At 56.7% G+C, this 22,350-nt stretch overlaps 8 protein-coding genes across 8 annotated transcripts; 7 read left to right on the forward strand and 1 right to left on the reverse strand.

Moving 5' to 3' along the window:
- Positions 1–2: 2 nt before the first annotated feature.
- PG985_000113 (uncharacterized protein) lies at positions 3–854 on the forward strand (the record flags this gene model as incomplete). The annotated part of the gene is made up of 3 exons (XM_066819882.1): positions 3–39; positions 590–648; positions 726–854. 3 exons carry the CDS (start codon positions 3–5, stop codon positions 852–854), a joined length of 225 nt encoding a protein of 74 aa, XP_066690761.1.
- A 1,481-nt stretch (positions 855–2,335) lies between these two features.
- On the forward strand, positions 2,336–4,078 carry PG985_000114 (uncharacterized protein; the record flags this gene model as incomplete). The annotated part of the gene is made up of 1 exon (XM_066819883.1): positions 2,336–4,078. The coding sequence occupies one exon, from the start codon at positions 2,336–2,338 to the stop codon at positions 4,076–4,078; it is 1,743 nt and encodes a 580-aa protein (XP_066690762.1).
- A 1,164-nt stretch (positions 4,079–5,242) lies between these two features.
- PG985_000115 (uncharacterized protein) lies at positions 5,243–6,946 on the forward strand (the record flags this gene model as incomplete). Its single annotated transcript, XM_066819884.1, has 3 exons — positions 5,243–5,757; positions 5,908–6,321; positions 6,472–6,946. The coding sequence occupies 3 exons, from the start codon at positions 5,243–5,245 to the stop codon at positions 6,944–6,946; spliced, it is 1,404 nt and encodes a 467-aa protein (XP_066690763.1).
- Positions 6,947–8,251: 1,305 nt separating this feature from the next.
- Positions 8,252–10,597, forward strand: PG985_000116 (carbohydrate-binding module family 1 protein; the record flags this gene model as incomplete). The annotated part of the gene is made up of 2 exons (XM_066819885.1): positions 8,252–9,376; positions 9,449–10,597. 2 exons carry the CDS (start codon positions 8,252–8,254, stop codon positions 10,595–10,597), a joined length of 2,274 nt encoding a protein of 757 aa, XP_066690764.1.
- A 1,727-nt stretch (positions 10,598–12,324) lies between these two features.
- On the forward strand, positions 12,325–12,580 carry PG985_000117 (uncharacterized protein; the record flags this gene model as incomplete). The annotated part of the gene is made up of 2 exons (XM_066819886.1): positions 12,325–12,452; positions 12,508–12,580. The coding sequence occupies 2 exons, from the start codon at positions 12,325–12,327 to the stop codon at positions 12,578–12,580; spliced, it is 201 nt and encodes a 66-aa protein (XP_066690765.1).
- Positions 12,581–13,952: 1,372 nt separating this feature from the next.
- On the forward strand, positions 13,953–14,881 carry PG985_000118 (nad dependent epimerase dehydratase; the record flags this gene model as incomplete). The annotated part of the gene is made up of 3 exons (XM_066819887.1): positions 13,953–14,112; positions 14,176–14,538; positions 14,616–14,881. 3 exons carry the CDS (start codon positions 13,953–13,955, stop codon positions 14,879–14,881), a joined length of 789 nt encoding a protein of 262 aa, XP_066690766.1.
- Positions 14,882–15,343: 462 nt separating this feature from the next.
- PG985_000119 (uncharacterized protein) lies at positions 15,344–20,097 on the forward strand (the record flags this gene model as incomplete). Its single annotated transcript, XM_066819888.1, has 6 exons — positions 15,344–15,475; positions 15,534–16,902; positions 17,005–17,594; positions 17,650–18,072; positions 18,686–19,625; positions 19,691–20,097. The coding sequence occupies 6 exons, from the start codon at positions 15,344–15,346 to the stop codon at positions 20,095–20,097; spliced, it is 3,861 nt and encodes a 1,286-aa protein (XP_066690767.1).
- A 174-nt stretch (positions 20,098–20,271) lies between these two features.
- Positions 20,272–22,333, reverse strand: PG985_000120 (uncharacterized protein; the record flags this gene model as incomplete). The annotated part of the gene is made up of 7 exons (XM_066819889.1): positions 20,272–20,499; positions 20,557–20,661; positions 20,735–20,756; positions 20,819–21,192; positions 21,266–21,776; positions 21,838–21,995; positions 22,112–22,333. The coding sequence occupies 7 exons, from the start codon at positions 22,331–22,333 to the stop codon at positions 20,272–20,274; spliced, it is 1,620 nt and encodes a 539-aa protein (XP_066690768.1).
- Between the last annotated feature and the right edge of the window lie 17 nt (positions 22,334–22,350).

The raw sequence follows: 22,350 nt of genomic DNA on the forward strand, positions 1-22,350 counted from the left end.
CGATGGACGCCTTTGCGGGCCCTTTCCCGCGACTTTCTTGTGCATAGCTAATCAATTTACCATATTCATTGCGCTCATTTCCGTCGTTCGTCCAATGTCTTTTCCTTCTGTTCATCCTGTCCGATCATCCTCATCTCCCGTCTGTGAACCTTTGGCCCATCCTTCCATCCTCATGTATCCTCATCCGTCTGATCAGCGTCCTCCTAGGCAAGAGGCTAAACTGCACTGGTTTGAGAGTTCATATTTGTGTGTGAAGTATTGATGTCAGTAAGCGAACCCAAGCTCTGACCTCTTCCGGATCATGCTACTGACCGCGCCTTCAGATACTATCGATCGGCAAAGCTTGAGACCACCTGGTTGGCCTCATGTGACGCCCTCCCTCCCTCCCTCCCTCCCTCCCTCTCCCCTCCAGGTTTGTCAGTCCGACGTATGCTCCCCTCCTGCTCTTCTTTCCTTCTGGCTAACATTCCAGCGCTCCGATAGGTGCCACTGCGTGTGGCCTCGGCCTGGTTCGTTGCCGCTTCGGTCGGTATTTCGCACCGACTCATTTTTCGCGCCGTAGTTCGTGGTCGCTGACGGGTCCATACAGGTCTACTCGTCGACGTCACCATCGAGCCCATCAACCAGCGCCCAGAACCAGGTATCTCGGTAAGTTATTCTGTATCTTGTGTTCCTCAGGACTGTTTGTACTAACCTAGGGCGTTTCTTCTTCCTTTCTTTTCTAGCTGGATGTTGTCGAGGAAGAGGGTTTGAACCAAGCCCTGAGTATCCTTCTCCTTGTTTTGGAGCTCGTCGAGCCGTTCGATCTGTCCTTCGAGGAAGGCTTTCTTATCGGGGTCCCGTGTTTCTTTTAGGAGAAGACGGCAGCCGACCTTGTACGCTTTGCAAAAGGCTATCTCGGTTGGGGGTTCATCCTTCTTGATGTTCTTCATATGCCTCCGGAGCCGCGGGTGCTTTTTCCAGAGCTCCGTGGTGTTGAAATGGGTGGTAAGTTTCAAAGTTCAGGTATATTCGTGGCTACCTTGAAGTAATACTAACTCCGTGTGTCAGGTCTTGTACCAGTCGTTCTTCACTTCCTCGAGTGGTCTCTGGCATATCCGGCGTAAGTACTCTACGTGGCTGGATGAGTCCGTGTTGTAATTGGGCTGACGTAATCGCGCAGGTGGATTGCTCTCGGAGATCTTCGTCGCCATGGTGGATGAGCGTGGTAGGTGCTTTCCGATGCTGGACAGCTGTGTACGTGTCTGCAGCAAGACAAATGGTTGACAATGCGTTGCTAGACGGAGCGGATGTGCTGTGTCTTTTGGCAAGTCGTATGGTGACTCCACTGCATCGTCTATTGACTGCCAAACACAGATCAGGGCTAACTTCGAGTGGCTGTTTAGGTGGTGGATGATATGTGTGATTGTGTTGGATGGAAGACTGTGAGTACTACACCTCCCTGACCAGATATGCCAGTGGACTGATGGCGCTTAGCAGTTCAAGCAGTCGACAGAGGAAGCGAGGACAGCCTTTTGTACGCAGTCCGCTGAGTCACCAGTAAGTTCACCTCGCAGGCTGGCCGGACTTGACTACAGCTAAACCGAAGCGGGCAGCGACCGGAGATAGGACCGGAACCGGAGAGGGAATTTTGCAGTCACCGGTATGTTGGTGAGCATTCTCAAGCGACGCATTGCGTCTCCTTCCTCGGTGGCAGAACGACCTGGCTAACATGCCTAGCAGGCCGTTATCAAGCTTTTGTCGATCCATGGGAGTCATAATTGGTTGGTACAGCATCCGCAATCTATCTTTCCGATGATAATGGGCTCTTGAGCTGACGTATTATCTTGTTCGCGATTATAGCTGGAATGTTTTTGAGAGTTTCGAAGGTATCGGGTATGATGCCTTGTTTTTGAGTTTATCATTTTTGAGGTAACCTGCTCTTTGTGAGTCTTTTGTTTCTGCCGGGAAACCTTGGTACGAATCGAAAAAAAAAAAGAAAGAAGAAAAAAATTTAATACCCTAAATGTATATCCGTCCCGTGCGCATGTGATATGCAGATGGTGTGAATATGCGCGAGACAGCAGGCGCAGGTGTGTACGTGTGCACTCTTCCTTGGCTCAATCGATGTGCATCCTTAGGTAAGCATATCTCCGATAGACGGGGGTGTGCTGAGTGATTAAGCTTTTCTTGGGGGGGATGCGGTGCGGAGAATGAGTCACTAGGTCGGTGCCAATGCGCTACTTAAAGCGGCCTTGTTCTTTCAATTGATCCGTCCACAACGTCCCAATTGGCCATTCTCTCTTCCATTTCCTTTTCATTTTTTTTTTCCGACACGCATCTCTCAGCACTCACCATGGCTTCTTCTGCCAGTTATTTCCTCCGCCTCCCACCCGAGCTAAGAAATGCCATCTACCGCGAGTATGTATTGGTCGATGGTGGCTACGTTTTCAACGCCCGTACCGAGAAGCTCCGCAAAGCTACTGCCCAAGGCCATGGCGATGCGAATGGCGCCATTGACCTTTCCTTGATGTATACCTGCCGACAAGTCGCCAGCGAAATGAAAGGAGTCGCCCTTGGCGCCAACTTGGTGACGTTCAGAACGCTTTACCGCGATGACTTGAGAATACGCGCAGGCCGCTATGTCGGGCTGATCGACCAGCTAGACTATCTCACTGCCGCTGCTGCATGTTTGGCTTATAAGATCTGCTCACGTCAGGTGCGGGCCCTTATTGTGGCAAGGTATCCGTGGTTCGAACCGTACCTTGATTTAGCAGAGGCGACCAACACCCGCTCTGACCGGCGTATTGTGCCTCCCTTCCAGGCCACAGAGTGGGTAACGGCTAGCTACTTCACAAAAAGGCAAGGATCCCAGATCCGGTGTCCCTCCCTGGTGCGCGAGGCCGCGCTGTTTACCCTCAGGACTTGTCTCGAACGCGAGGGTTTGCGCGATGCCTTGGAGGAAGAATGGCGAATCATGAGCGGTTTTTGTCTCCCCATTAAGGTCAGGCAGAATATGCCCGACTTTCTCGCACTGACTGCACGCCACACTCACTGGACTTTTCCCTCCCAGTCTGATGTCGACACACTTTTTGAACTCCTCCATGACGAGTATAGCTGCACGTATGGCCACATGTACGACAACGACGACTGCCGCACGCTCACGAAAGAGATACGCGACCTGAATCTGTCTATGTTTGTCAGCGGGTTCAAGGATGCCAAGTACCGCTTTTCAGCCGCCACAGCCGCCATTAGGTTCTTCGAGTTATTCCCCGGCATTCACCGCGACATGCGCAGCATCTTGATCCACGAAGACCGTGATGCCGTACCGTGTTCTGCGTCGCACGGCCGCGGGCTCGTCCGGTTCTGCATGGAGAACCCGTTGCTTCGGATCGAGAGAAGGGTTGATCTCTGGCGGAATGTCTTCCTCGATAGCATGGGCCATCGCATAGACCAAAGGTTCGCCGAGACAGACGACTGGCTCGACGAAAAGCATCCCACCTTGAGACGGAAGCCTACAACTCGGGCAATCGGCCGGTGGGTCATGGAAGCAGCAGAGCTAGACCAGATGCCGCCGCATTGCTTCCGGTTGACGCTGGATGGCGGTGCTCCGGGGCCGGCCAATGTGTGCTCGGACCTATTCCAGCATTGGGTTCAGGCAAGTGCTGCCGAGCAGATGGCGCTGCGATTGACTATGGACCGCGGCCTTCCCATGACAGGGGGGCCCCGGGCACACATCAAACGGACACGCGACACAGAGAATCTGGGAACGCCGCCCGCCATGTATTTCGAGACGGGGTCCTCTGGGTTCCCCGACGAGCTGAGCAAGATTGTCGCGGGCACCTCTGTCGTCGGATGCCTCAACTTTTCGCCCGGCTCCCCCCACGATGTCGAGGAGATCATACGAGCCCGCCACGGGTGGACGGCGAAGGAGTGGTGGGATTCAGCGGAGCTCATGACGAGGTTCCCCGACAGGTTCACCGTCCCGACCTTCTTCAATCCCGTCTCTCCGCTACCCCAGTGGATCGAGCTCCTCATGCACAACCTCCTCGATTACGATTCAGCCCGTCAATACGCCATCGACGAGGGGTACCTATGATTGCTCTGGTGGACACGCTCTTTACTAGGCGAGGATGTATGGATGTACAATCTGGGTTATGTTTGAAGAGGTTGCAGCCTGGATCTGGTCGTGGTAGAATAGTTGATAATTATTTCAATGATACGTCTGTTGGCCTAATGCCCTTTCCTCTTTGACAAGTGACCACGCCGCCTTCTCCCGCTAACAGGGCGCGGGTGTGACAGTTGTACTTTCTTATTTGGCGCAGCGAGCGGGTTGGTGTGGTTGGTGTGGTGGAGTGAGGCGAAGCGACGGAGGGGGGCCGCCGGCCGCGCTTTGGCGGGCCTAGTGCGGTTGGTGGCGCGCGGGGTTTTGCTGGCCCGCCCTCCCCCTTTGAGTTAGTTTGGCAGATGCAATGGAACGAGGGAGAAAAGGTTGGCTGGGTGTGCGCAGACGCAGGGACTCTCGACGATGGGTCGCCAACGAGAGAGGAGGGGGGGGGGGGGACCTTGGGTCAGCGTGTTTAGGCAACGGTGCGGCGTACAGAACTGACAGACGGGGACACGGGGCCCGGCTGGCCAGTCCCGCGGGGTCAGTGGCACGCGTGGTTGGCCCTGAGGCCTTGCATGCATATGTGGTGGTGTGTTCCTTTGCTCCTCTGTTCCGTAGGCCTGCCAGTCCCGCGCCACAAACGCACAGCCGCGCCCGCCATCAAGGTTTGGAGGACCCTTGGGTACCCGCCCAAAAGAGCACGAAAACAGCCTTTCGAGCCAATATTACTTTCCTTTAGCGAGGGAGAGGGGGAGGGCCCGGCTAGGTCAGTCGCCCACTCCAGCACTGGGGCTGTCTTGCGTTCCGTCTCGCTTCTTCCAGCCTTTTCCCTCCCCCCCCTTCTTCTGTTTCTTTTTTCCTTTTGGGGGGGAGGAGTTGTGGGTTCTTTGCACAACGCCCACGTTTCCACACTCAAGCCCAGACTGCCGCCGGAGCGGCCCTTTTTCTTTTTTTTTTTCTTCTTCTCTACTTTCTCTCTGGCAAACATACATACACAGTGTCTCTCTCTCTTTCAGGATGGCGGCGCTGGCCAACCACCAGAGGCTGGCCCGCTTAAGCCGGATCTCGCAGCTCGAGACCCTCACGATGCCGCCGAGGCCCGCCGCGGTTCCTTCTTCTTCTTCTTCTCCCTCTTCTCCTCCTTCCCCCTCCACTATGGTCGCTACGACGCCCGCCGCCACGGCCCTAGACAAGCCGAGCCACACCGCCATCTCCTCCTCCGCCACCACCACCACCACCTCTTCTAAACGCGCCGCCGCCGCCGCCGGCTCGCAGAGGAGGAGGAGGAGGAGAAGGAGGAGGAAGAGGAGTCCCCCGCAGAGCCCGAAGGCGATCAACACGATACCCGAGCACGACGACCACGACATCGGCAACAACAACAACAACAACAACAACAACAACAACAACAACAACAACAACAGCAACCAAGACGACAACACCGACGACGACGGCTTCTGGAGCCCGCCCACGTCGCCGGTGGAGGAGCGGCAGGAGCCGCAGTACCGGCGGGTGGCGACCGACATCCGCATCTCGCTGCTGGGGCCGGACCCGGCGCTGCTCGCGGCCGACTCGGACGAGTTCAAGCGGCAGGCCAAGGAGATCAAGAAGGACCTGCAGCGGCTGTCGCGCTACACGCGGCACCAGCACAGCAACCCGGCCACCATGGCCGAGTACTCGCGGCTCCGGCGCGTCTCGTCGTCGCCGCCGCCGCCGCCGCCGTCGGCATCAGCATCGGCGTCGGCCTCTTTCTCGCCGGGGGCGGCGGCAGCAGGCACAACCACGACCTCACCCAATCCGGCACCCATCACCACCAACAACAGCCCATTCACCGCCACCACCACCACCACCACCGACCCAGAGCCACAACCCCAATCCCCCCAATCACCCCGATCACCCCCGCCCCCACCGCCGCTCGAGCTCGAGCTCGAGGCGCTGCAGCAGGAGCGCGAGTTCCGGCGGCGGTTCTCGATCCAGGAGGGCCGCGACTTCCTGGCCGACTTCCTGCGGGTGCACTTTTGGGCGCACCGGGACCAGGTGGCGATCCGGGCGGACGCGGCCTCGGCCCGGACCCTCGAGGAGATCAAGATGATCGGCAACGAGGGCGACGCGGCCAGCGGCGTGCGCCAGTGCCGCCGCCTCTTCAACGCGCCCGTTCTGAGCGACCGCGTCGGCTCCCTGCTCTACGCCGAGCTGCGCCAGGGGGGCGACCTCGACCACTGCCACGAGTGGCGGCGGTTCGCGACGGACAGCGATGACGACAGCGAGGGGGACGGGGACGGTGATGGCTACGAGAGGATCTATGAGGAGGACGAGGGGGAGGAGGGAGACGGGGGGGTGGGGGGGAGTGGTTGGGGGAGTGATTGGGAATACGGCGTAACCACCAGGGACCATAAGAATAAGAAGAAAAAGGGGGTCAAGAACAGGAAGCAACTGTCACCGGACGAGCTCCGCCGCCGCCGCGTCGACGAGTTCGAGAGGAGCAAGGCCGAGTTCCTCGAGATGCGGCAGATGGCGGCGACGGTGGCTCAGAACAACAGCACCGGCACCGGCCTCTGTCAATGCGCGCTGCTGGGGGGCCCCCGGGCCGGGCAGGCGACGTCCCTGTTCGGCTGCATGGTGTGCTCGCCGCCGCCTCCCGGGGGCCGCGCCTCGGTGCCCAATAACCTGAGCATGGCCGCCGGTGGCTCTCAGTCTCAGCGAGACGGGGCGGAGGCGGCCGAGGAGGATGAGCTCGACCCGTTCTCGCAAGATTTGCTGGCGGGCCGGAACTCGGTGGACTACATCTTGAGCGGGGTCAAGCGCCGGACGTTTCGCGGGGCCGAGAAGATTGCGGCGTCGCTGGCGGCTGGGTACCAGTGATGGAGACTGGATAGAGAATAGGTAGGTAGGTACTGACTTGATTTCTGGTTGGCTATCGTAATGGAGGAGGGGGAGTTGGGGAGGGGGAGTTATGTACAGAAAATGGGGGGTGATGCCATCTGCTGCGCGGTCAGGGGAGAGTGACAGTAGCAAAGCAGCATATTCACTGATGTGCCCGACGGCAAAGCTATAGCTTACGGTAATGGCCTTAGGTAGCTATTGAACCGTGGGCTTTCCAACCCCAATGGGCATCCAGGGCCGAGATTCCACTCAATTGACATATTGCACTCGCATTCGAACGTATTGATGTCCTGAGACAAACTCATTTGTCTTCCACATACGGTTGGTTTTGTGCCTGTTTGGACGTTGGTCGTTGGACGTTCCCACCTTTTTAGTAAGCGGGCAAGGATGGGGCTGTACGATCGATTGATCAGGACACGCCCCTCCCCACCTCAAAGGCGATCTCTCGGGTACCTGCAGTGCGAGCAGATTCAACTGCGCATCGCTCTGCTCTAATGTTGGTGCCTCCTCGATTTCTTCTTAACCATAACATCAATCAACAACCAGATGACAGAGATTCCCAAAATCGATGCAGCCTCATTCTTTAAATGCGGTTCGCGGTCCCTGGTGCGAGAAATAGTTTAAGGGGTGTCGTTGGGGACGGACGGGACCCTCCACCTGCAGGAACCAAGAGCTAGCCCAGTAGCGCCGGACGGAATCCGTCGCTCCGTTTTCCCGTCTGCCGGCCCTAGGCCCAAAGCTTTCAGTCGTTTGAACCAGGGGCCCGCGATTCGCGGGAAAATCATGGGCTCAGAGCCCCATCCGGCCCACCCACGTTTCTGTTCCTTCCGCTGTGGAGCCGATTTCCCACCAAGTCGGTTTTCCCCTTACCAGTATTTTGTGCGTGCATTGAGCAACAACAACCTGCTGCCGCGATTTTGGGGCGTGAGTGGTGCTGATACCACCGCGGTGGCACCACCTGTCCGATCCATGCCGAGATGAGATGAGGGAGACTGGAGAAAAAAGAGTCCCAAGAGTTCGGATCGGTGGCTGTCAAGCAAGGGTGGACAGCCCCTGGCAATTGCCAGTCATGCGGAAATGGTTCGACAGTTCGCGCGCCCCGCATGCCGTACCATGCGCTGGAGAAAAAAGGAACGTGGTTATATAAAGCCCGTGATATAACCCCCCCTTCCACGATTTTCTTCTACAAATGCTCGCAACGCGCATTGGGTCTCTTGTGCAGCCATCGCATTTTCCCCAAAGCTGCAGTTGTTGAAGTCCATTGAACTTGACGACACACCCACAATGAAGAAGTTCTTGACCTCCTCCTTACCGCTGCTGGCCCTCAGCGCCGCCGCCGCGGCAGCTGAGCCGCCGCAGTGGCAAAGCGTGCGCCTGGGCGGCGGCGGCGGCTTCGTGCCGGGCATCGCGTTCCACCCCAAGACGGCGGGCGTGGCGTACGCGCGGACGGACATCGGGGGCCTGTACCGGCTCAACGCGGCGGACGACAGCTGGACGGCGGTGACGGACGCCATCACGGACCACGCCGGGTGGCACAACTGGGGCGTCGACGCGCTGGCCCTGGACCCGCGGGACGACAGCAAGGTCTACGCCGCCTTCGGCCTCTACACCAACGACTGGGACCCGAGCCCGGGCCAGATCGGCCGCTCCGCCGACCGCGGCGCGACCTGGCAGATGGCCGACCTGCCCTTCAAGGTCGGCGGCAACATGCCCGGCCGCGGCATGGGCGAGCGCCTCGCCGTCGACCCGGCCAACTCGGACATCCTGTACTTTGGCGCCCGCTCGGGTAACGGGCTCTGGAAGTCGACCGACGGCGGCGCCAGCTTCGAGAAGGTCGACGCCTTCACCGCCGTCGGCACGTACGCGCCCCAGCCCGGCGACACGACGGGCCTCAACAGCGACCTGCAGGGCCTGGCCTTTGTGACCTTCGATGCCACCTCCGATAAGCTCGACGGCGCCACCTCGCGCATCTTCGTCGGCACCGCCGACAACCGCACCGCCAGCCTCTACGTCTCGGAAGACGCGGGCGCGAGCTGGGCGGCGCTGCCCGACCAGCCGGGCAAGTTCTTCCCGCACAAGGGCGTGCTGAGCGCCGCGGAGAAGGCGCTGTACGTTTCGTACGCGGACGGGAGCGGGCCCTACGACGGTACCGCGGGCGCCGTCTACCGCTACGACATTGCCGAGAAGAAGTTTACGGACATCACGCCCGGCATCGGCGGGGACCCCATCAATTTCGGCTTCGGCGGGTTGGCTATCGACGCGCAGAAGCCGGGTGTTGTTGTTGTGGCGAGCTTGAACTCGTGGTGGCCTGATAACCACATCTTTCGGTCGACGGACTCGGGGGCTACTTGGAGCCGGTTGTGGGAGTGGGCCAACTACCCGGAGATGAACCTGCGGTACAAGCAGAATGTAAGTCAACCACCCAAACCATCAACTTGTCTACTTGTCTACTTTTGCTGTTGCTGACACTTTACCCGGCAGGTCGACAAAGCCCCCTGGATCGCCCCGGGCTTCCTCGACAACGACAGCAAGCACCTGGGCTGGATGATCGAGTCTCTCGAGATCGACCCCCACGACAGCGACCACTGGCTCTACGGCACGGGCCTGACCCTCTTCGGCGGCCACGACCTGACCAAGTGGGACCGCAACTCCTGGGAGGAGAAAGACCGCCTCACCATCGCCTCGCTCGCCGACGGCATCGAGGAGACCTCGGTCCAGGCCGTGGCGTCCATCCCCGGCGGCAGCGAGCTGCTCGCGGCCACGGGCGACGTCGGCGGCTTCACGTTCGCGGACGCGAGCGTTTTGGATAGGGCGCCCGAGGTCAACTGGATGGGCACGAGCTGGACCACCAACGTCGGCGTCGACTTCGCGGGCGCGTCGGTCAAGGACGCGGTGCGCATCGGCAACACGGCGGGCGCCAAGCAGATCGCCGTCTCGGCCGACGGGGGCGCGACCTGGGCCCCGCACGAGGGCGCCGACGACAAAGCCAACGGCGGGACCGTCGCCCTGTCCGCCGACGGCAAAGTCATCGTCTGGTCCGCGGCTTCGGGCGGCGTGATCCGGTCCGAGGGCAAGGACAAGTTCGCCAAGGTCGCCAGCCTGCCCGAGGGCAGCCTCGTGGCCGCGGACAAGCGGAACGCCACCGTCTTCTACGGCGCCTCGGGGTCCACGTTCTACGTCAGCAAGGACGCCGGCGCCTCGTTCGGGGCGGCGACCGGCAATAAGTTGTTCGGTGACGCCAAGACTATTCGATATATCGCGGCGCACCCAGCCCAGGCGGGCGACGTCTGGGTCTCGACCGACGCGGGCGTGTTCCACTCGGCCGACTACGGCGCCACTTTCGCGCAAACCGACGCTTCGCTCACGAACACGTTCCAGGTCGCCCTCGGCGTGGGCGGCACGGACAAGAAGGAGGACCGCTGGAACGTCTACGCCTTCGGCCACGGCGCGGCCGGCCCCCGGCTCTACGGCAGCGCCGACGGTGGCAAGACCTGGACCGATGTCCAGGGTAAGGAGCAGGGCTTCGGCACCGTCGACAGCGGGAAGCTGGCGGGCAGCGGGAACGTGCCGGGGCTGGTGTATGTCGGGACCAACGGGCGGGGCGTGTTCCGGTCGACGGTTTCGTTGTAGGGGGTTGTCAGGATGAGTCCGAGCCCGTCATCTGGAATTAATATTCCTGGTATTTCTCTCATTTCTCTTCTTCTTTCTCTTCTTCTTGTCCTTTTCGCCTTCGATTCGAGAGCCGCCGTGCGAGCGAGCCCCCGGACACCTGCTCGAGGCAACGTGGTGGGCAATTACCATCAATGTCGCTGTTGACGCGGGACTTCCGCTTCTCTCTGTCTGTTTAGACTGTACTCAAATACCTTCTTCTATTTTCGCTGTATATACATTTGTCCATCATGCCTGGGCTTTTGGCGCTGGAGCGACGAGGGTTAGCCCCTTTTCCACGGCTAGCGTGCTATGCTGGCCATTTCTTTTGTACATATATATCTGGTATATCATCACCATAGTTGCTATCATATCTTGTTCGTCTTACTCTATTCATCCAGCTGGCATTTGATATATCATCTCAATCGCTGCTCTCTTTTTTTCCAAGATGTGTTGCGCGCAATCTGTTTCTGGGGTAAATGACGAAACTTGTTGAGAAACTCGTGACTTTAGATAGGTGTGTTGGGCAGTCAATTATGTGTTCAAAGTGAGTTTTTCATCTACACTTTAAACTCAGTATACATGCAACAAGTTGACTTTAGGCAGCACTGTCGACTTCCTCAATGCCAAGTTGACGATTCCAAGGTTAACGGCACGCATGCCGGACTGGCGTCCCACCCACTCTATCTAACAGCACATTATCTTGCCAAGCCTCAGAATGACAAGACAGGCGACTCATGTTTGTGATATATAGCGTAAAAGATAGGTCATGCATACATACCGACAGCAAGATTCGAATCTGGAGCTACGTATCGCCATAGTGGGGCTTGATTGACCTTTGCCAATTCAAGTGCGAGCCCGCCATCCCTTCTGCCACCAAATAATCAATAAGCCTGCAGGTCCATATAATGCATCACAAAGTCCTTTCCATCATATGTTGGTATGAGCGCTGCTGTGGGAAAGCATCTTGGCGCAGGGGAAGCGCGCCGGGCTCATAACCCGGAGGTCCTTGGATCGAAACCAAGAGATGCTATTTTTTTTTTCACCCTTTCTTTCCTTTTTTCTTTTTTTTTCTCTTTTTTTCGATGCTCCCGTGGAATGCCTCAGTAACTTGATGGGACATCGAAGCTTGGCGCCCGTAATCTTGCTGGTAGGTGTCTCACAAATTGCAGAAACCTAGACGCGGAGGCGTTTCTCTAATGCGGCTCGAGCTCCCTGATACGCGGAACCAAATTCGATACTGCGGCCCTAACGTTGCACGAAGACTAGCCGCAGGGCTAAACGTCCAGTTCTCGGTATTGTTCACACGTAGCCATTGGCTCTTGGATTGATCGGCTGATTCATTCCGAGACATCAGGCTGTGGCCTCTTGTTGGTAAAGACCAACCTGCGTTGGATGGCGCTGTAGTGGGCCGGCCATCTCGGTCCCGAATATATTCTTGCTATTTTGGTTCTGAGTGGTAGCATCCAACAGGTCGTGGTCCCGTGCGGGATGGTAGGGCTGCCGGTCTGAAAGAGTCGTCCAGGAGAAGTAGCATTTACTGACCTCTGTATATAAAAGGCTGGCTACCTCCAGCCTGATTCAACGAAGAAGAACACCAGCAGACAACTCGCTTCAAATCCCATTCAACTGCAACCCAAGAACGTCAACGCTTTCACCCTCGAAGTATAATACAATCCCTTTCCACAGTACCTCGTTGCATCTTCAACATGACGGGCCTTACCATCTTCCTTGCCGTCCTCGCCGCCTTTTCTGCGGCCGTTCCTATCGCCGCCCCTGAGGTCGAGCCTCACAACACTGCTTGCACTACTTGCCGACGCAACGTCGAGGCAGAAGAGTAAAAGTATGTCCCTTTCTCTCCTACTAATTAATGATCTAAAAGCAGGATTCAGGTTGACTGACACTCGTCTCAAGAAGAATACTCATGCGCTACCAAGCACCCTTCACCATATTAGGTACACGTAGCTAGTAGTTGGTTTTCAACATGGCCGGAATAATTCACTTGGGTTATTGGAGAATGATGGTGCTGTCGCAGATTGCAAGAACACATGTTCCGGGTTTCTGGGGGTTACACTCGTTTGGCTTGAGTTGACAGTTCTATCAGTTGGAGGAGATTATGGAAACCCCAATCACGCAGAATAAATACACGATAAGCTCTAGCAAAGAAGACATTCGCTTGAATCCTGTCGTTTCTTTGATGCCCATGCGGCGTACCATAGCTGCACACTAGGACGCGATCATGATGTGCCATAGCCCCCCAGCCCTTGGAGTGCCAAGCCTGCATCTTTGTCATATGATCTCAGCCGGCTGTACTGTTTTTTGGCCCATGATCTGATATGTTGGCGATGCGGCCAAGATGCATCGACAGAAGTATGCCGTATTAAACGTGTGGTGTATTTACTGGCTGGGGTCTCCGATCTGGCGCGATGGTGGCTGACTAGCTTTGTAAGTCCACTAATCAGATCGACAATTGAGAGCTCGGCTTACATCTGGGCGCCACTAGGAAGTAGATCCGGCAGGTTTTCGCATTGGATTGCTGGGGCTAGCCTGTACGAATCCTGGGTTTCCATGCACCTTGCAAAAGATTATCAGGCCTCGTTGTGTTGCAGTTACACCGGGCCGGATTGGACGCTCGTTACGCAATGCGGGCCGATCCGATTCTGGGTTCGTCCGATGTCTGACAGCTTCAAACATCGGACGACGCTAGGTTGGAGCTCATGAGCTTTTCCTGCAACACTGCACCTTGAAGCGAAGAGGCTAGCCACATACGCCACGGTTTGGCCCCAGCAGATTGGTTTTGCCTTTGATACTCGCGCTGTTAGAGACTCTCACCCTCTCATCATCATTAATCCAGGTCTCTTGACACCCGTGCACTGCTTTATCTCTTGGGTTATGCTAATCCCCACACGATGCGGCTCGGTTGATCTGACCCACTATATCAAGCACAGACGGGGTGTTCCTGTCGACCCTTTTACGCCGTTGTTGCATTGGCTCTCAGATGCCACACCAATCCAGACTTGTGGGAAGAAACATCCGAGAGGCTCGAATGACATGTTCTGTTCTTCTGCCAAGCATGCATGTTGCAATCGACCCACCGTCTATATGGTTCCCAATCCCAATTGGTTCAATTTGCATTCCAATCATGCGGCACAGTATAGAACTATGCCCAGAATAGTACCCGATGCCCGGTTAGTGGAGAGAACACCAAACCAGAAACGTCAATGCCCCTGAGTGATCTTATGATTGGAATTTGCTGGTGGTAAATATCTCGACTGTGCCACTAACATTCGCTCAACCTTCACCATCAACTCCTTATTTAACTAACCGGAAACATATAATGGGCGGTGTACCTTCTAAACCCGACTACTCCAAGAGCCTGCAGGTCATAGGAGCCGGCTTCCCCCGGACGGGCACCTCCTCGATGCAACTAGCGCTGGAGAGGCTGCTGTACGGCCCGGTCGCCCACGGAGGGTCGCACATGGTATCCAACGGGAAAGGTACCAGCCCCTCTACTTGTCTCCAGATACTGAAGTAGCTGACGTGGGACTATTGCAAACCAGACTTCGGCAGCAAATGGGGCGAAGCCTGCCTCGCCCGCCGCGCCGGCGACCGCGAACGCACCCTCAAGCTGGTGCGCGAGGGCATCCGCGGGTTCGCGGGCTGCACCGACGAGCCGTGCCTGTGGTTCCTCGAGGAGCTGCTGGAGCTGCACCCGGGCGTCAAGGTGGTGCTGGTGACGCGGGAGCCGGCGAAGTGGCACCCGAGTCTCAAGGGCGTGTTCGGCCACATCGAGGCCTGGTGGCTGCCGCTCGTGGTCTGCGTCCATCCGGGGCTGCGGTGGATGCCCGTCATGGTGTCGGAGTTTGCGCGGCAGATTCGGTTTCTGATGGGGGAGGCTTATGATCACCATACGTTTGGTCCAGGTAGGCTCCTTGGTGCTGCTATCATGTTTTATATCGGGACCAACGCAATCTGCTAACTTCTGTGATTCTACTGCCAGAGTTCCTGCCGGCCTACCAAGACTGGGTCAGATCAAGAGTCCCCAAGGAGCAGTTGCTAGTCATGTCTCTGAAGGAGGGTTGGGAACCCTTATGCCAGTTCTTGGGCAAGCCGGTCCCCGATGAGCCATTCCCCAGGGTTAACGACGCGGCAGCAGCCGATGCAACAGCCGCGAGGGCGTTTGGGATGCTCGGGTTGATGTGGGTGGGCATTCTCTCGACTTTGGGAGCTGGCGCCTACGCCAGTTTGAATTTGTGGCGACGATGAATTGGGGAAACGTTGTGCTGTGTGGGATGCCGGGCCCCAGCGAGATAATAATTCATTCAATGACGATTCCAGTTTGCATACTACAACTAGACGAGAAAGCGTTGTCACACCTCACTAGTTCACAGTCGTCCTTCCTAATTGTGCGTCGCTTGGCCATGGAACCACTATTAGCCCTCCTCGACGTGGTAAGCTTCTCGCATCCCCACACACTCTTTCAGCTCGGCAGACTGATGAGGTGCGAACCGCTGAAGATCGCTGACTCAACCACCTTACCACGGTAGCGCTGACGTCAGCGTATATCCTTTTCTTTTTTGGGACTTAATGTGCTGTAGTATATCAGCGCGAGAAGACCCATGTCTTCAGCCTATGAACCCTGCTGCATATAAACAGAGGCAATCCCCAATCCTCCTGTCGACGGGGGTTTTCTCTTTACAACAACCACCAGTAAAGAACTTGTTTGCAATGTCGAATGCAACCAAGAGTCCGGGTACCAAAAACGACCAGACCGGGAAGTTCCAGTGGGCCAATCTTATCGGGACTACGACCAACAGTATAGTCGGCGACAAGGATGTCAACCCCGTCGAGCTGTTCCGGGTTCGTCCCGCTTTCTCGGGTTCGTGAGTAGTTACCAAGAGTTGACATTGACCAACAGACAGTGGCCCACAAAGGACCCGACTACGAGCCTCTGCCGCTACCGACATGCATCCGACTGCTCAACATTCTTCCGGGCAAGCCTGGGCAGGTTCTTACCTGTTCTCTCCGGACCGTGGATCTGGCGCAAGAACCAACGTATCAGGCCCTGTCTTACACATGGGATAAAGACCCGCACCTGGCCTCGCGCCTGTTCTCCGATGCCAGCGGGCTGTGGGATGCCATGACGAGTCGTCTCCACACGCTTTCCGACGTGCTGAACCGAGGGTTATTGGCGGCACACAAGCGCAGCATGACAAGCGAGGACGTGTTAGCCGAGAAGGGCAACCGAAGAAAGATAGTATGTGGCGATCGGACAATCTATGTCACCGCGAACCTGTACGACGCCCTCCAGCAGCTCAGACGATCGAGCTCGGGAGCGGAGTACTGCATTGACGCCCTCTGCATAAACCAGCAGGATATAAGGGAGCGCGACTCCCAGGTCGGCATCATGTATCGAATTTATAGCCAAGCTTACAGGGTGGTTATCTGGCTTGGAACCTCTCCATCCTTTCTGGACGGCCAACTTCGCCAACTCGTCAGCTATCAAGCATCCAACGTGGAGCACGACGCGGCATCGCCCGAAAGGGGCTCTGCGAAATCTGACTTTCCTAATTTAGGGCTTGTGTACATGCTGCACCGACGATGGTTCAGTCGAGTCTGGGTTGTACAGGAGATCTGCGCCGCCCAAGAGGCTCTCTTCATGATGGGGGACCACCAGATCCCAACCGAGTGCCTCATAGCTGCTATCCAGCATCTTAAAGGTCTCCTCGACTTGGCCAATAAGTCTATGGAACTCCGCTCTATCGACTATCGTGGCAACTTGAACAAGGGAGTCCAGCTCTCAGACATCTTGCAGTCACGGGAACACAGATATTCGATTGAGGACTGGACTCAAATTGCTACCAACCGCAAGGCCTCGAAACCTTGCGACATGCTCTATGGCGGTCTGTCTATGATAGAGCCTGCGTCCCTCGTAATTGACCAAGCACTCCAACTACAGGACCCTCTACCTATACCACGTGTAAGCCAAGCCATGGAGCAAGATGATGCTGCGCCTCCCCCATTGCCCCCACGGCCACCACGCAACGATGCAGACATGCTGCAGATCCAACAGTCAACCGACCTCGCAAGTAATCCGTTGTGGCAATCTTTACGTGCATACTACACGGCATCTATCTCCACAGTCCTTCTCAACTGGGCGGCCTGTTTGTTATCAAGACCCGTTCAACTGGTCCTTCTCGCATTCGCCTCTCGCCCACGCGTACCTTACGTCGGTCGCAATCCCCAAAAAGACCTGATGCTCGGTGAATCTAGTCAAGACGACGTATGTCCGAGCTGATACCCCCTACCTTGGTCAGGCGCCTCTCGGATGATAAATCGTTTCGTAGGGCCAGACGGGTGCCCATTTTCCGCCTGTACATCGCTTCCAGCCCAGCCTCTGATCTCGGCGGATGGAGCAACTCTCTACCTGGAAGCCGCCGTGGTAGATGTCCTTCACCACCATGCCGCCACGACGCCTACGAGTTTCAACGCCGAGATCCTCGAGTCCTTCGTTCTCCATGGCGGGAAGAAGTCGGACGGGTCGAGTGAGGCCGATCTGCTAACTCTTCCCCGCATTTGCCTCAACATGCTTCAACATGGAGATGCTAAGCATGGTACACTCGGGAGTATCATCGACGCCTTCACCGCAGAGACGTGGAGGCGGGACTCCGATGATGACGCCGAGGACAGCATACCTCTTAACCCTACGACAGCGCGAGATCGGCTTCTGCCACTTTCTGGATTCCCTGACCGCCGAAACCGTGGACTTGATGTGTTCGTCGAGCGCGAAAACCTCCGGCGCGCTGCTCCGGAGTGCGGTGTTGGGAAAGACCGGAATGTCCGACCAGCAGAAGTCGGTGAAAGTGGAGATCGAGTCGGACTACCAGGAGTTGAAAGACGCCACACCGACAGCGGCGTGGCCGGGAACGGCTGCGGCGGCGGACGTACCGCAGGAAGAGGCGAGGCGGCTCATGGATCGGTACCGACGGGCGTATAGGACGGCTATGCGAGGGCGGAGTGTTTTCGTCACCAAGGAGGGCCGGTTTGCGCTGGTGCCTTGCTGGGCGGCGGAGCGCGACGTGGTAAGTATCATTACCAAGCTGGGATTCTTTTTGCCCTTCCCCGAAGCCCCCTTCTTGATGCTTTACGATCTTGCTTACCATTTGGTGATACCACAGATCATGCTCGTCAGGGGTGCGGCAGTGCCCTACGTCTTTATGCCCATTGACGAGTACCTAGTGCGCCTAGTGGCTATGAAGCTCAAGAGTCTCAAGGGCATGAAGGGCGACAACACGCCATATGGTTTACGCAAGAAGGAGAGAATCCAGCAGGAATTGCTCGAACACCAAGCCGCCATTGGGCAAAGAGATGCCTACGTCCTAGTCGGGGAGGCGTATATTGATGGTAACATGTACGGGGAAAGTCCAGGCGGTCTTGATTTTGGAAGGATTGAGATTGTATGATTATTGTACAATGTGCAAACCGGGGCAACTGAATGGGTAAACTCGGCTCAGTGCCTACCTTCGAACACATGAAGAACACAATGCCTCAGCTAAGTGGGGTAGAACTCTCAGCACCATAGAGATACCGCCACCCGTCTGATTTCTTCGTTATCATTTAATCAAATCTGGCAACTTCTACATGCTACAATAAAGGTTCTCGTGTTGCAAGCCCAATGCTATGCTTGTCCCACCATTTCAGCAACACGAGGCCGGGCGACTTTGTCAAAAATGACAGAATCACGGATGGGCATCGACAGGACGTCATGTAAGACGCATCTAGCCTCACTTGCGCCCTGCTCATGGTATGTGGGCGCCTAGGATCTCTAGGTCAGGCTGAAACCCCGTCATATTTAGTAGTCAAATTTACCCTAATTTCTTAACCAAGACGCGAAAGACTGACTGGGCCAAGTGGCGTAATGGGACGGCATAGCCTCGTTAGGGTGTGGTATCACAGCATTGAGGCCTAAATTATGCCAGCCTTATCTGGGCCAAACGGCGAGAGCACAGTGCTCACCAAAAGCATAAGACACTGAGTCTTCTATTACTTCCAGCTGCTCAAAATCGACAGCATGGGTCGTACTTCACCTACAATATAATACGGCCTTTCCCATACAGGTGGTTTACACCTGTTGCCGTGGTCGGCGGGCTCGCATTGGCAACTGTCTTTACCTTGCTCAACTTTGCTTCGGCAGGTTTTCTCTTCGTCGTCGAAACGTCCGTTGATCCCAACGCCACCGTATCCGAGAACCCCCTCCAGCTGTTACCCAACTACCTGACGTCGAAGATCAAGCCAGCCTGCCACCCAGTCACGTTGCCCGTCGGCACCCAATCCTTCACCAATCAAACCGCCTTGATGTATACCTTGACGGGGGTCTGGGAGGAGGGAAGAGACGGTAGCGGCCCGACCGTTTCGCCGTCGCTGACCTACTACCAGAACCTCCTGGAGAACTGCTCCGTCTCCACAATCCAGATCAACATCGACTCGCAAGACCGCGGCACCAACCAGCTCGCATTGACCGAGTGGGGCGCCAAGGTGCGCACCTATACCACCTGCCGTGTCACGACCGCCAGCGGGGCCGTTTTCTTCAATCTCACCCAGACGTACGACTATGTGCCCGACACCACATCCCTGGCCCAGATCTACTCTTTCCTGGGCACTGGATTCTTGAGTCGCGATCCCAAGAGCCGGGCTAGTCTCTGGTGGGGCGAGTCGCTCATGTCTACCTACTGGGCTCAGATGACGTGGTTGCTGCAGAACGAGACCCGGTCTGTGGGAAGCAAACACTACCATATCCGGAAAGGATGCCTGTCGTTCTTTCCCCGGAATGAGCAGATCGACATGGCAGATGAATCGTTCTTCAGGTTCAGTTCTCAGTTTATCGAAGCCGCCTCGCCAGGAAATTACAGGTACCCCCACGCAGAAGGCGATAATGTTACGGATACGCTGGCAACCATTATTCGAAAAGAGACATACCCTAGAATTTGGGCACCGGCCAAAATCTGGCAAAGTCCGTCTACTCCATAGTCCTCACCGATCTGGGGCAGACATCCGCACAGCCCAATCTTCTGACAGATGGAGCAACGTTGCAAGCCTTTTCATCCGGTCTCCCGTACGCCCAGAAGCACGTCGCCAACGCCAAGCCCGGGCCCGCCACGCAAAGCTACGACGCGCTGAAGAACGTCACCGGTCCGCTCGCCGTCCACCCCTCGGTCATTTCGGCCCAGTACATCTGCCAGGTGCCTCGGCGACGCTCGACCGTCAACTTGCTCGTGGCCGTCTTGGTGGCGGATCTCGTCTTCCTCCGGACCGCGTGGACGCTGTACAACTTCACGGCCGGGACGTGGCTCAGACGAAGAGACGCCACTGCCGACCATTGCCGCGGATGCTTGGAGGTGGCAACTGCTGGTCAGGTGAATGATAAGTCGAAGATCGCGCCTGCAGCACCTTCTGGAGACGGCTCGGGCGAAGTTGCACAATAGGTTTGTGCGTGGTCTGAGTTGATGAAGAAGCGTTTTGGAGGGATAATCCCCACGGCATCACGCAATGGGGAAAGTGGGCTCGCGTCTGTTGGATCCGACCAACAAAACAACCATCTGTCTTTAATGTCTATCACAAGTTAAATGTCCAAGTCACGCGACTTTGATGTGCCACTCTCAGTGAGCGAACCTGAAATCCAGCCTCTTGTTGCCTTCATCCTTGGTGGTGTTCAAATAATGGTCCTTTTCCTCGCGCGACATGGCGTCCCACAACTTCTCCTTGCTCTTGTTCCGCCAGATGTAGAAGACCTTCATGCCTACCGCCCAGACGATGTTGAAGGATATGAGGCCCAGGAGCACCTTGTTGCCTGTCCGGTACAGGGGACGGTCCGCGTCTCGGTAGATCTTCATGGTCGGGGATCAGCTTACGGCCAATAGGGGATAGTGGAGCCTTTGACTTACGTTTGATCCAATGATGTTTCCGGCTTGGACACACATGTTGTAGATGGCGCTGCCAATGGTTCGGGTACGGACGGTGCCGGCGTTGCGTGACGTAAGAGCCACCAGCTGGGGTATAGTTAGCATGCAGTATTGATGGAAGCCGTGGTAAAAAGGGAAGCGGTGCCGATGCACAACTTACGATAGCATGTGTGTAAGGGTGTCTATACAGGCTTTGGTCAGCTGATGTTCACTTAAGAGAGTATTACTCTCACTAGAGACTCACCCAATCATGAGTATACTCAACGTATACCAAGACCAAGGACTCGCCGCCGCCGGCAAGACCTCGAGCGCAATGGTCATGGGCAGGAACCAGATCTGCGTCACCAGCACGCAGAAGAAGCGGTTGTTGATGCGCTCCGAGACCCACGTCCAGAAGACGACCTGCAGCAGGAAGAGGAAGTAGGCTGGCACGGTCAGCAGGTTGGTCTGGAACGTGTCGAACCCCAGCGTCTTGAGGTTGATGGTCAGGTAGGCCGTGATGGGCGTCGACGGGATGTTCCAGGCCAGGCCGTAGATGTAGATGGGCCACAGGTCGTAGTCGGTCAGGGCCTCCCAGAGCAGCGTCAGGGTCAGGCCTTGGCGGTTGTGCATGCCGCCCTGGACTCATATGTTAGCGGTCTGTTATAACTCGAAGTCCCGTGAGTAATATGCGATGGAAGCAGGATCTCACCTTTCCTGGGTCGTCTCGGAGAACACGGTTCACCATGATCTTCTCCTCCCGCTCCGAGAACCACCCGTCCTTCCCCCTGAACCAGCTCGCCGTCTCGGTCGGGGACGGCGGTAGATAAAACCAAGACAAGATCCCAATCAGCGCCGTCAGTCCTCCCTCCAGCGCAAAAAGCCAGCGCCAGCCCTCCCAGTCGGTCACATGGCGCAACCGAAGAATGCCGTACGCGAGGAAGGCCGAGACGATGTTGGTGGAGATGTAGGCGGCCCAGAAGAAGCTGAGGCGCAAGGGCAGCTCGCGCGACTTGTAGAAGTAGCTCAGGTACAGGATGACGTCGGGGATGAAGCCGCCCTCGATCAGGCCCAGCAGGGCGCGCGTCGCGTAGAAGGAGGAGGCGCCGGTCAGGCGGCTTTGGCAGCAGGCCACGATGCTCCACGAGGTCATCTGGATCGGGATCCAGACGTCGGGGCCGAGCTTTTTGGAGATCATCTGGGAGGGGAGTTCTGCACAGAGGCTTCATGGTGTCAGCAGATTGGCTCATGCCAGAATCATAGAAAGGGAGCAGTTTTACTTACAAGCAAAGGTAGAAGATGGTCATGCCCGTGTTGTACTGGTTGGTGGACAGCCCCAGGTCATTCAGCATACCATCCGACAAAGCTTGTTGGATGTTGCCTCGGTCCAGCTGGAGCGCGAAGAACATGAGACAGGCCCACGAGCAGATTTTGTAATCGAGCTGAATTGGTGTCAGTAGCTGAAATAGGGGGCATCCGTGTTGCGGATTGGAAGGGGATGTGTCTAATCCAAGCCCGGACAAGGCGATGCCGGATAAGACGAGATGGAATGACCGACCTTTCTGACCAGCCTTTTCTCTTCTTGGGGCGACCACGTCTCTTTCGGGTCGTAGCGGTGGTAGCCCTCATACTCGGGTATGGGCTCGTAGAACCGTATATCGCCTCCTCCAGCAAAGGCATCGACACCTCCGTGTCGTGCCGAAAGGGGCGTCTTGTCGCTGGCCGAGTCTGTCCCTTTATTGGAGGTCACGCTCCGTGGGGTCTTGTGGTCGTCGGACATGGCGGCGGCGTAGGGTC

Source organism: Apiospora marii (assembly GCF_038362585.1).
Source record: "Apiospora marii strain CBS 49790 chromosome Unknown utg000001l_segment0_segment0, whole genome shotgun sequence".
NCBI classification, from domain to species: Eukaryota; Fungi; Ascomycota; class Sordariomycetes; order Amphisphaeriales; family Apiosporaceae; genus Apiospora; species Apiospora marii.